The sequence below is a fragment of the Mus caroli genome, chromosome 6, assembly GCF_900094665.2.
Source record: "Mus caroli chromosome 6, CAROLI_EIJ_v1.1, whole genome shotgun sequence".
NCBI lineage: Eukaryota > Metazoa > Chordata > Mammalia > Rodentia > Muridae > Mus > Mus caroli.
In genome coordinates this window covers 136,017,866-136,031,958 of record NC_034575.1, presented here as the reverse complement: position 1 = coordinate 136,031,958, position 14,093 = coordinate 136,017,866, and the positions used below count along the sequence as shown (strand labels likewise).

Genomic DNA, 14,093 nt, shown 5'->3' with positions numbered 1-14,093 from the left:
AACTCCCATGAATCACACTGCCACACAGACACATGAATCACACACACAGGAATCACACACACATGAATCACACACACATGAATCACACAGACACATGAATCACACAGACACATGAATCACACAGACACATGAATCACACTGCCACACAGACACATGTCCCTAAGCCAAGGAACAACATTAGAATTTGCACAGCTGAAATATAAATGCTCGAGGGGAATGTCTGTGAGTAAACTGTATTGTATCATATCATATTGCATCATATCATGTCTCAACAGCAGATTTTTAACTTGACATGGTTAGAGTTATAACATCGGATTCTAAGCCCTTAAAATCTGATGCTAGATGCCGATCCCGTGAACGGTTGGGAGGTGAGAGTATTTTCCCAGAAATAATTTGCAAACTCCAGGGTAGGTAGAAGGAGGTTTTGTTCAAACCTCTCTCTTTTCTTTGACTAAATGCCTAACCTGGATTTAAACAGGGAAATCCAGAAGTTTTAGAGTCTTTCTGTATTTAGAGATTTTTTTTGTTCTCAAATGATAGGCACTTTCTAGGCTCACAGGGGATCCACTCTCTCCCTGCATGTATTCTAAGCAGAAATAGAAACAGGGACAAGGAACGAACATAACAGGAAGGCAGTGCTCCTAATCTTGTGAAACAATGAGGAAATGCTTTGTGTGGGAGACAGTGACACCTGGCACCGGTTCTAAGTGAAATCAGATGCCCACAGCTCTACTCGAGGTGTGTACAATGACCACTGGGATTTTTCTTTCTCTCTTTGTGCCCCAGGGCCTCCTGGTCCGCAAACCTGAATGCAGCTGTTGTCTTTCTGGGAATCTCAAGCATCCAGCCCTTGGGATCCTGGGCCCTTGGCATCCTGCTTCCTTCTCTGTCCGTGTTCACCGCCCTGGTGACTCTTTACATGAAGAACGGCGACCTGATCTATCAGCCAGAGAACCGTGAGTCCCTTACCCCCTTCTTAAATTCCCTGCGATGTCTTGAACTCTCAGAACTGCGTGAGTCTGCAGTTACTACAGCGGAGAAGAGCAGAGCCGGACAACGTCGGCCTTTATTTCCCCCGAGAGTGGGGACCCCAGCTCTCAGACACTCACCCACTTTCACGGCTTCTCTGTCCCACTCTGGCAAGCACAAATCACAACTGTTCTAGAATTTCATTCATCTATGTCACGACAAACATTTACATACATGATACAATAATACTCATTACACACTATGTGAATACTTATGTCTGATACTTAGAAATAAACTTCTCAGTGTCATCATTGTTTATAGGTAGAAACAGGCAAAAGATGGGAGACACACCTGCTCCCACTATTAGGAGTCCCACGATAACAGCAAGCTAACAGCCATAGCGTATATACAGAGGGCCTGGTGCAGATCCCTGAGAACCCTGTGCGCGCAGTTTCCGTCTCCGTGAACCCACGTGAGCCCTGACTAGTTGATTTGACTGTTCTTCTGGTGTTCTCCATCCATCCCATCTGAGTCCTACAGTCCTTCCTTCCGGGTTCCCCATCTCCAAATCACGGAGGGAAGGACCTGAGGAGACTTAACGTCTGGCTGTGGGTCTCTGCACCCTTCCCCCATCTTCTGCCAGAGGAGGCTTCTCTGAGGACCAGTGAACAAGGCACCTGCCTATCTATGCGCACAGTAGAACATTATTAGCAATTATTTCATTTTTTTCTCAGGTCTCTGGGTTATCTAGTCTCCAGTTCCTGGCCACCCAGACAGTAGATAAACCAAACATTGGTTGGCGGCTCCCACAAGCTCTGGGCCACCACTGCCCCAGCACATCTTGCAGGCAGGACAGATGGTAGGTGGAGGGTTTTGATACCGGGTTGGTGTCCACATTTCTCATTCCTGTTTTGTTTTCTCAAACAAGATCTCATTGTGTAGAGCGGTTTAGCCTCTACTTCTCCGGGTATGTCACATTAATCTTAAACTCAGGATCCTCATACCTCCAGTTCCTGAGTACTGGGATTACAGGCATGTGGCAGTAGGCCTGAACCATAAATTTGTTTATTTTAAAGGTTTTTAAGTTACATTTGATAGATAGATAGACAGACAAACAGACAGACAGACAGACAGACAGACGCTGGTACTTAGTGAGTGAAGTTGCCAGACGTGGCCAGTAGAGGGCATTAGATATCATATCCCTTTGTTGCTAGTCTTACAGGCTGATGTGAAAGCTGGGAACTGAACTTTGGTTCTCTGCAAAAGCAGGAAGTGTCGTTAGTCACTAAACCATCTCTCAGCTTCTGAATGTATTTTTAATGGATACATAAAAGTAGGAAACATACATATTATCGGGGTATCATGATGTTTCAATATACATACACACATATCATCTTTAATGTTTCAGTTGGGTTAAACCCATATTATCTCATTATGGCTAAGACAACATTCAAAATCCTTTTTAAAAGCTTTTGAAAATACTTGAACTTGTACTGGATTGTAGCACATACATGTAATTCCATCAGTTAGAAGGTAGAGGCAGAAAAATCAAAGGCTCAAAGCCAGTGTCAGCTACTTAAACAAGGTTGAGGCCAGACTGAGGTACGTGAGACCCTGTCACAACAAAACAAAACAAAACAAAACAAAACAAACAAATAAAGCACACAATACGATACCCTGCTGTTCTGTACAGTCACTCTGCTTTATAACAGCACCAGATCTTCCAGACTCTAACTGCAACTTAGAACCTTCCGGCCAGTCTTTCCCATCATCCTGATATTAACCAACTCTCCGAAGGAACAGAAGTGATGGACTATGTTATTTACTTCAATTAGGACGTGTAAGGTCTTGCCTATTGTGGCCATAGTTCTACTGACTTCTTTTACCTACATGTAATTTCCCCTGTAAGGGAAGAAACTCAGGTCTGTACTGATGCTCAGATGAATATTCACACCACATCCCTGTGAGTTCAGCAAAGTGGATTTCCATACTCCTCTTTCTTCTCCAAACACAGAATTTCTATGTCCACAAATTCCCTCCATCTCTCCTTGAAGATCATAGGAACTGACTTTCTACTTTCTGTTTCATTTCTGGGCTTTAGTTTACTTTAACTTCTTCTTGTGTGGTTTTAACTTTAATATATACATATATGTCTTTAATTTTGTACATGTGGTTTTGGTATTATGGACAGTCTTCCTTCCTTTTTGATTTATTCCCTTTAAATAAATACCCTCCTGTTTCACATATGTGATAGCATATGACATCTTCATTTTTTTCCTTTTTTAAAACTTTTTTTAAAAATTATTTATTTTTATCCTATGTGCATTGGTATTTTGCCTGCACGTATGTCTGTGTGAGGGTGTCAGATCTTGGGAGTTACAGATACTTGTGAGCTGCCTTGTGGGTGCTGGGAATTGAACCCATGTCCTCTGGAAAGCAGTCAGTGCTCTTAACCACTGAGCCATCTCTCTGACCCCCATTTTCTTCATTTTTAAGGCTGGATAATACTCCGGTGTATAGAACACGTCATTATTGGTTATTTTAAGACAGGCCCTCACATAGCCCAGGCTGGCTGAGAATTCACTATGTAGCCCAGAGTGACCTTGAACTCCCTATCCACCAGCACCCAACAAGCGCCTGGATTGCAAGCATATGATGCAACCAACACTTTTTCCTTTCTATCCACTCATCTGTTACTGAACAGTTAAACTGCATACACCCATCATGTAACATAAAGACTGCTGTTACAAACAGAGCTGTGCAGGCACCTTCAGAGTCCCGACCCTTGGGATCATGTGCCCAGAAGTACATCTCCTCCTCTTTTACTGCCTAAGACCATTTCCTGCTGCTTCCCTCAATGCCTGCCTCTCCAGCACGCCCATCCCTGTGCCAGGCACCACTCTCATGCTCGTCAGGTTCTGCCAGCGTTTAGCTTCTTTTGCCATTGATTGTGGCCACACTGGTGAATGTGAGCTGATGTCTCATCACAATTTCAATCACCGTTTTCCAAAGGGTCAATCATAAAATCTTGTTGATGTTTGTCAGCCACTTTTATGTACTGTTTGATAAATTATCTTTTCAAGTCCTCTGTCTGTTTTTAAAATCTGGACATTTGGTTCTAGTCATTGTGAACGTGTAGAGGTCTGTTATATCCTGAATATTGACCTTCCCTGTATTGGATATGTAAGTTACAGTCAGTTCCTCCTGTTCCACACTTTGCCCGTTTGCCTGTTTCCTTTGATATGCAGTTTATATATTTACCCTAATCTCTCTCTCTCTCTCTCTCTCTCTCTCTCTCTCTCTCTCTCTCTCTCTCTCTCTCTCTCTCTCTAAATTTTGTTAGCTGTGCCTTGGATGTCACATCCAAGAAAACAAAACAAAGTACAAGGCCTCGAAGAGTTTTATTTTCCTGATTTCTCTGAGACTTTGATGGCCTTGAGTCTTTAATCTATTTTAGTTTAATATTTTGTATCTCGCATGAGGTAAATGTGCAGATTCATCTTCTGTATCTGGATATTCACCTTTCCTTCTGTGGAATATTTGCCTCCTGTTGAAGATCATTCAGTGACTATCTGGTTCAGGAACTTAATTTCCGTTCTTATTCTAGAACGGTGTGTTCTCTATCACTGTTGCTTTGTAGTGTGATTTGAAATCAGAGAATACTGGGCACCCAAATTTAGTTTTTTTTCTCCAGACTATTTTGACTATTCAAGGGTACATGAGATCCAATATGTGTTTAAGGATATATTTTTTGCTCTTCTGTATGTTGGGGGGCACACCCACACATACACACACACACAAACATACACATACAGTGTTGCTGTGATATCTTTGTATTGAGTTAATGTTTTAACAATACTAAAACTTACAACTAGCAACCATTGGCTTTTTTTCCATTTATTAGAATCTTCTTCTATTTATTTACTTATTTTTACTTTTCTGGAACAAGATCTCATGTAATCCAAAATGGCCATGGCTCAATTATGAAGCCAAAGATGACCTTGAAGTCCTGCCCCTCCTGCCTCTATTTCCCCAGTGGTGAAATCACTGATGTGCTTCACCACACTCATGCTCTTCCATTGAGTTTTTAAAATATTTTGCATTTTCCAGTAAACTTCACTTTCACCTGCTTGAGCAAATTGATTTCTTAATATGAATCATTTCTGACTGTGCTGTGCTGTGGCACCTACTACTGCCTCCTGCCTTAGTCAGGGTTTCTATTCCTGCACAAACATCATGACCAAGAAGCAAGTTAGGGAGAAAAGGGTTTATTCAGCTTACACTTCCACATTGATGTTCATCACCAAAGGAAGTCAGGACTGGAACTCAAGCAGGTCAGGAAGCAGGAGCTGATGCAGAGGTCATGGAGGGATGTTCCTTACTGGCTTGCTTCCCCTGGCTTGCTCAGCCTGCTCTCTTATAGAATCTGAGACTACCATTCCAGGGATGGCACCACCCAGAGTGTGCCCTCCCCGATTGATCACTAATTGAGAAAATGCCTTACAGCTGGATCTCATGGAGGCATTTCCTCAAGGGAGGCTCCTTTCTCTGTGATAACTCCAGCTTGTGTCAAGTTGACACACAAAACCAGCCAGTACAGTATCCAAGTTCACAATCGTGTTTTGATCAATGTGAGTGTGTGCACACATGTGTGCAGACACCAACAGAGGTTCGATGAGGGCATTGGATCCTCTGTAGCTGAAGTTAGAGATGCTGCTGGGCCTCTAACCATGGCTAGGAACAGAACCCAGATCCTATGCAAGAGTAGCAAGCACTCTCAATATACCGGACCCTGGGTTCAACCTTCATGCACTATGACAGAGAAAGAGAAAGAGAGAGCGAGAGAGAGAGAGAGGAGATAGATAGATAAATGATAGGTAGGTAGGTAGATAGATAGATAGATAGATAGACACTAACATGGAACATATTTGCTATCCCAAGATTTCAAATTCTTGACCAGCCTGTTTACAGGATGATTCTGACTCAAACAAGCATGATAAACAAGCACACATATATCCAACGACTTAATTAAACATTTTCAGAACAATTCAGCATATGTCCAGGAACTTCCCACCACCCTATTTGAAAAACATGTTTATCTGAATAATGAAATACTTTCCTTCAAGTCTTACAGACCCATAGCATCAACTGTAATTCTTGATGGAGCCCAAAAATTTCATATTTTATCCTATGTCAAGGTGATTCCTTTTGCTTATTATTAATAAGAAAACAAATGTATAAGCTGCAAGAATACAATTAACCCAGAAGACACTCTGTGGTTTTTCACGAATGTCGCTGCACACCATGGCTGCATGGGAGTGGGCGCTTTGTTTCTTCGTCTGATGGTTTTGTTTGTGGTCTCTGCTTTGCTGGATCACCCAATGACTGTGAAGTGAAGCTCTATCTTTTCCCCAGCAAAGGATAGAATCCTTATTTTGGCTTCTTCCTCTCTGATGACTAAATTGGAAATCTCTCTAAGCTATAATTCAAAGCCATAGGTGACCTTAAAGAAGGGATTTTTTTTTCTATGCTACCTTTTATCTTAAGGTAACTTTTCAAATGTAGACCATGCATTCCATTATGTTTAGCTGTCAAGCACGCCCTTCATTTGCATTTCTTCCCACTGCTATAATTTTGAGAACTGGCAGGTGACCAAAGGAGAAAAAAATATGCCTCTACCATGGAGAGTGCAATGTAGGCGGATTTTTTATTATTATAATTAAGTACCATAGATATTCATGATTAGATCAAGGTCAGAGGAGCAGAACATCAGAGCCAAGGACTTAGAGGTACAAAGAATAGAAAAATGGCTTCCTAAAAGGTTTTTTTCAATAGTAATAGCTGCAATCCTTGGATTTTGCAATAAAACATTTAAAATGGCTCATCTGTTTTATTTTAGAAAGTGAATGCCTGCTGTGTGTGTCCTGAGCCTTTGAGCCAGAACTCTACATCTCAGCTGAATTTTCATTCTGAATATGTGTGTGTGTGTGTGTGTATGTGTGTGTGTGTGCGCGCGTGTGTGTATTGTATGAGTGTGTCTTGTGTCGCCCCCCCCCCCCNCCTCAATATCCCCTTTCTTCTCTGGGTGCGCAAAAATAATCTGAGACTTGTAATGTCAGTGGAATTTTCTTTAGAGACTGAGTCTCCATGACACACATTTATTTGGAGAGCAGATGAAAGCTTTCTTTTAAGCCTAATGGATTCACCATAAAGATGGTATAGCATGTATGTGTAGGTGATTTCAACAGGGAAAAACACAGTGATGGGGTCAGCTGCCGTGCCCCTGGCAGGCACATATCTCATGGTTTCTTTTTCAGAATGGCCTCTTGAGGTGGCCCAGCCCATTGGTTTAAGGCTCTGTCTTGCTCTATTCCTACCTACTGCACACCCTGCCTTATGCCTACATCATACCCTGTCTTATATCTACAACACACCCTGTCTTATATCTACAGCACACCTTGTCTTATATCTACAGCACACCCTGTCTTATATCTATGGTATGTCCCTGTCTTATATCTATAGCACATACTGTCTTATATCTACTGTACATCCCTGTCCTATACCTACAGTATATCTCTGTCTTATACCTACAGCATATCCATGTCTTATATCTACAGTACATCCCTGTCTTATATCTACAGTAAATCCTTGTCTTATACATATAGCACATCCTGTCTAATATCTACAGAACTTTCCTGTCTTATATATATAGCAAACCCTGTCTTATACTTCTAGCACACACTGTCTTATATCTACAATACTTTTCTGTCTTATACCTACAGCATAACCCTGTCTTATATCTACAGTACATCCCTGCCTTATATATACACAGCACACCCTGTCTTATATCTACAGCACACCCTGTCTTATATCTACAGCATACCCTGCCTTTGGTTCTCCTCTTCAATCCTCCTAATCATCCCCCACTATGATAACCTGATGATAACAGAAGCTCGGGATTCCTTTTAAGAACCGTGTCTCTTCTTCATGCCTGTCTCTCTCCTCCAGCATTCCCAGGCCCGTGACGTGAGTGGTACCCATAGGCCTCTCTCCCAGCCTTAAAAAGCACATTGTCACTTCCATTTAACTTTTGGACTTAGTTACCCAGCATTGTGTCAAATGTGACCCCAGCTCAACTCCTAGTTCCCTGAGCTACAAATGTACCTCTCCCTTCCATCCATCCTCTCTCTGTCTCTCTCTCTGTCTCTCTCTCTCTCTGTGTCTCTGTCTCTGTCTCTGTCTCTCTCTCTCTGTGTCTCTCTCTCTCTCGTCTTTCTTTGTGTCTCTGTCTTTCTCTGTCTCTTTCTCTCTCATCTTATGTAGCCTTGGCTGACCTGGAACTGACTATATCTACTAGAGTGGTCTTGAACTCACAGAGATTCAGCTCCATGTGCCTCTCAGTGCTGGAATGAAAGGCATGCACCACCATGCCCAGCTCATGCCAATCTCTTCTCTCCTTCGTGATGTCATCAACCCGCAGCTGTTTAAAAGGAAATGTAGCCACCTCCAGTCTACTGTCTTCTCCCACGCCTTCCCTTCAGACATCAGAAGATCCTGCCGATTGTTGAGAACATAGTCCATTTTATCTGTGTCTCTTTGCCGCTGCCACAGTCCTGCCTGCAACACCACTCTCTACTGTCCAGCTCCCAGTTTCCTTTCTCATCCCCTGAAGTCAATCAGCCGTTGGGTTCATGGGTTATTGTTTATTTTTCTGTTTATTCTTCAGTCCTAAGAACCAAACTCCAATCCTCATACGCATCAGGTGAGTGAGCCTTTTCTGACTTAGTCACAAACAGGGCCCACAGTAGCCTTTTTTTTTTCCAATTCACTCATTTTTTAACAAAATGAAATATAATAAGATAAAATGAAAGCTATCACATTGACACCAGAGAAGACTAAATAAATAAATAAATGCCCAAAGGAAGTTCTACAAATCAGAGACCCACTCCTTTGTGCGCACGCACACACACACAGAAGCCACAATAGAAGCCTAGAGGATGGCTGCTGCCCTGGGCAAGCCAGGTACATGCTGCCCCAGTCTCTGTGGGTCCATGAGTCTCGCTCATGTTGACTTAAAGGGCCTCGTTTCCTTGTTGTCCTTCATCTGCTCTGTCTCTTCCATCTCCCTGAGCTCGGGAAGGAGGGATCCGATGCACACAGCCCTTTCAGGGCTGCGTGTTCTAAGGTTCTAGCGTAGCTTCCCGTTAACATACACTGTATGCTATCTCTCGTCCACTTACAACCTCTTGGTGGCTCCCAACACTCCTGGAGGGACTGTACACGGCTCCCATGCTCTGTGTAGTCTCATCTCTAGGAAAACCTTGGCCCTTACCTTCTCACCAGCTTCTTCTCGTCAGTTCCTCCTACCTCAGAAGCCCTCACTGCTGCTCACGCCATCCCAGCTCACATCTACTTCATGCTCCGCCTGGCCTGCGTCCTCCAGGTCGTGTTAGTGACTCCCAGCCATCATTCCTCCGCGTGTACACCTCGGGAAACCTCAGCACACCACCCGCAGTAGTAGTAAAGAGCGTTCTCTCCACTGCATTCTCATCGCAGATATATCAGCAGAGATTTTCCTGCTTACGGTGCCTCGGAGACCGCAAAGAGGGCTTGAGGATTTGTAAGCCTTGCCCCCTGCCATGATGCCGGTGATGCCAGATACAAAGACAGCCCCTGGCTCACAGTCAATATGTTGAATCTGTGATCATATCCTCACGTCTTGGGCATGCACTGAACACTTTCCTGTGTCAGTAGGATGTTTAGAAATCACTGTCATTTGTTCATTTGCTGTGTTTTTGGCCACTTGGTTTTCTTAGTTTATTTCACTGTGTCAGATACAGTTTTTTTCCACTGAACTTATTTTCCCAAATACCTTACAACCTGGCCCACAGAACAGTGCAGCTGGCCTGAGGATTATTACTGCTGTACAATAAAATGGGTACAGAAGAAGACATGTGTAGAAAATTATGGAAAGTTACATTTGATGTCTGATAGAACTAATAATAAGCTACCAGGATATACCTTTTTTATGTCTTTTTATATTTAATTTTTTGTTTGTGTATTTCACAAACATGTTGACAATCATACTTGAGTTTTTCCTCTGTTTTCTAGAATAGGGTCTCATAATCCTGCTTCTACCTTCGAAGTTGCTGGAATTATGGGCATCTGGGTGAATTTTTTTTTAACTGACTTGTTAAAGATTATTTTTAATTTTGTCTATATATGAGTAGGGACAGGATATATACACATGTGTGCAGGTGCCCTCAGAGGCCAAAGAGGGCATCAGATTCTCTGGAATTGGAGTCACCTGTGAGTGCTGCGAACCTAACTCAGGCCCTCTGGAAGAACAGTGATGGCTCATAACCACAGAGCCATCTCTCCTCCATGACCAAACTGATTTTTAACAATGTAATAAGCACCAATCTAAGCTAATTTTCTTTAGAAATAACATTGTAGCCATACTTAATTGTTTATGAAGAGTTCAAGTGTATAGCATGTATTAGAAGCAAATTCAACTTTTCTCTCTTAACAAAACATGTCTGGTTTATAGTAAAGCCATAGTGTGTTTAATACAGATATTAATACAAGACCCTAAATTTTAAATATGAAATAAAAGTAGAGGAAGTATCTTTAGGAACTAATGACTAGCCTCCTATAAATAATTGCTGTTTAATGATAAACCCAGAGTGATTTGGATCAGAGTAAATCATAACTCTGCTATCTACATAGCAATGTTTTTCTTCTAAGAGTTGATAAGTGTTTTAGTTACAGTCCCTATTCCTGTGAAATAACACCATGGCCAACAGCAAAATGAGGAGGAAGTGGTTTATCTCGACTCCATTGCTGAGAGAACTCAGGAGGCAGGAACCTGGAGGTAGGAAATGGAGAAAAGACTGACCATGGAGGAGTGCTGCTTTCTAGCTTGCTCCCGGTGCTTTTCTTAGCTTGTTTTCTTATAGCACTTGGGATCACAAGCCCAGGGGTGATATCACCCACAGCAAACTGGACCCTTCCACATCCATCAATCAAGAAATGTTCCACATGTCAGTCTGTTAGGGGCATTAGCTCAGTTGAGGTTTCTTCTTGCCAGATGACTCTAGCCTGTTTCAGGTTGACACAAAACCAGCCAGCTCAAGCAGATAGAGTCTGAGCTGAGGAGCAACACAAACAAGAATATAAGAATATGTCAAGTTACATCACCTAGCCCAGGCCTGCCTATGTCCAACTTCTAGACTTCATCATCACACATCCAGTTCTTGTTTGACTTAAACCAGGTAACTCACAGAAATAGCTAGGAATGCCTCGTGACTGAACAGCTCCTGCTATGGTAATGAAGCCCTTTCTCTATCACTCCTCTAAGGAACACAAGGGTGGCCACCCACGTGCTTCTGTCTTCTCAGCTTCACCAATCCTGGTCCTTCCTCAGTGCTTGGGAACAGCAAGAGTTGAGATGGATCTGAGCCCCTCAGCAATTATCCCAACGCCCCTGCACGTGACCTAAAGATACTTCCCAGAGGGCACCAGAGAGCCACAAGTATAATCATTCTTGGTCACTACCAATTCAGGCTGGATTTGATTCAGTGACCTGAGGTGAAAGGGTGCATATTCAATTACCAGGCCCCTAGCTCCTCAATTAATCAAAGGCTGGCATAATCAGCCTATTACAAGCCTTACAGAAAAGATCAGAGGGAATCAATAGCACTGACTTTATAACCATAGAAGGAAATGTTGATAAGTACTCCTTATTTAAATATAACAATCAATAATTGGTCACATTTAAATGATATGTTTTTTTGCCTAGCATTCATCCTATCTAGAATTTTCTTATGGAAAATTTAGGCACAATAAAATGACACTTATTGTTATTTGAAGTGTCTCTAGATGACTTCCTGAGAGAAACTCAAATGTTTTCATGTGTATTGTACCAAACTCGGTGTCTGTAATTCATGGAAGGATTTGTCTGGTCAAAGGGAGTACTGTGAAAAAGTGTCCCAATCAAGACTGCGTAGCTGGACTACACACCAAGGGTGTCTTCCTTCTCACAGGTGCAGGAACGCCTAAGAGAGACAAAGAAAATGTCTACGTTAAACCTAGAAGAGGCACAGTGATGTTCACATAACTGTGACCGGGTAGATGCTTACATCTGAGCCAACACAACATTTCTGTGATGTCCTCTATGTCAACCAGGAGGAAATTCCTGGAAAAGCCAACTCATACAGCCCAAAGTTTTAGTAACGTTGTCAACATTCATAAAGATGTTTATAAAGAGTTCGACGTTTAATTTTAGTCTGAAATTCAGGCGTGAAATCAAAGAAAAGAACACGTTTGCCTTTATCTCAGTGTCAAAATAAAAAAAAAAACCCAACTGCTACCTGACAAGTAAAACGAGGATTATTTATATTTTACAGAATAGCTCTGGTTCCTGAGTAAAAGATATGAAAGAAAGTCCAGGTTCTCTTATTCATTAATGAGCAAAGTTAGAGACTTCTAAGAGACTCTGAAATTCTCTGCGCGGGTGCCGTATTTTGTCACACCTGTCCTTTTCTAATGTGTCACCATTGATCTTACCTTTTTCATTTTTTTACATCAGCTGTCAGGCGCCACCCTGGGCTGGTCATCTGGAGCCATCCTGTCAGCAGCTCCTTTTAATCCAACCCCTCGGGGGCGGAAGCCTTCTAAGCCGCTTTTACTACCTTTTGTCCTTGGGAGCCAGTTCTTGCTTCACATCTAAGAGGGCTGAAAAGCCATCTCTGTGCTAACATATGCTATCTCCAATGCTTTGCAGGTTGCTCCCTCCTGACTATCTCCAGGGCGTTTGTTAGGGCCCTGAAAACACGCTGCCTGCCAATCTGCCACTTTGGGCGAGATGGATCAAGTTGGTTAGACCATGCCATGGAAAAACAAGGTGGATACCACAGTGAACTCCAAGAGGAAGATACAGGAAACGTCTTCTCTGCCCTTTTGCCTCTCTTCAGCTTCCAGCTCCTGTACAGAACGTGCCTCATGCAGGTAAGGATGACAGCCAACACACACCAACAACGGCATGGCAACTTTGTATATTTTCATTTTGTAGTAGTCATTTTTTACCGGCATAAAATACCAGACAAAAGTGACTTGAGGAAGAGAGGTCTGTTTGGGCTCACAGTTTGAGGGGATACGGTCTGTGGAAGCATGAAAGGATCCACAGCCTGAGGGACATGGTCCTTCACTGTCCACAGAAAGGAAGTAAGGCTGGCTCTGGGAAACCCATGTGTGCCATCAAGGCGCTACCCGTTAAGATTCCACAACCTGCTCCAACAGCGCCACCACCTGGAGACGAAGTGTCCCGACAGAGGAGGGTTTAGAGAAGACATTTCACACTCAAACCACAACCACCCAGCAGGCACTTTCAACCACCTTTCTGAGCCTTTGCAGTCCCTTTTGAGCAATGCAGCCCCTGGTTTTAAGAGTTCCGCGGAGTCTCAGGGACCCCTGACAGGACCAGCTCTGCAGGACTGGCCAAGACTGGCCAAAGGTGTGGGCAAGTGTCTCAGAGAACACAGCCCTAAGGTTTAGAGTCTTCATGACAATCCCAGACCCAGAGGCAATCCCCCAAGGGACAGATTTCACCTCCCCCTTCATTAAACCTTTAGAAAGCATCCCTAAGGAGCCAAGTGCGAGTCCACCTTCAGTAACTCTTCAAGTGCGAGTACTAAAGAGGACATGATTCTCTTCCTGCTCACGTACTAGCCTTCCGGGATTCAGTCCTTACGCCGGGAGGAAATCAAAGAGAAAACACTAAGCCCAGAGTGTCTTTTGTAGATATATGTGGTTTTAAACAAATTAATGTAACTATGCTCAAAGACTAAGTTATTTATGGAGCCGAAGGAGACGGTTATAAAAGTCTTTGAACAAACTTAGGACTTTCTTGATGGCTACCCCAAACGCAACTTATTACTTAGAAAGCTAATGAGTGAGTTGTGCGCCTCGATCACAGAACGATAGAGGTGGGGAAAAGGAGTTTTCCTAACCCCAGCTTCGTGTGCTAAAGAAGAGATGTGCGCAGAAAGTTAAATGACTTAGAGATGAGAGACTAAGGTGACCTGTCAGCTCACATCCATGAGAGAGAAAACAAGAGACCCGTG

At 42.9% G+C, this 14,093-nt stretch overlaps 1 protein-coding gene across 1 annotated transcript in view; it reads left to right on the top strand.

Annotated features, from left to right (window-relative positions):
- Slc15a5 (solute carrier family 15 member 5) overlaps positions 1-14,093 on the top strand; it is an 81,002-nt gene that overhangs the window by 16,827 nt on the left and 50,082 nt on the right. Inside the window, exons 3-4 of the mRNA XM_021165677.1 lie at positions 787-956; positions 12,755-12,978. Coding sequence (XP_021021336.1) covers positions 787-956; positions 12,755-12,978 — 394 coding nt within the window. The remainder of the gene's footprint in view (positions 1-786; positions 957-12,754; positions 12,979-14,093) is intronic.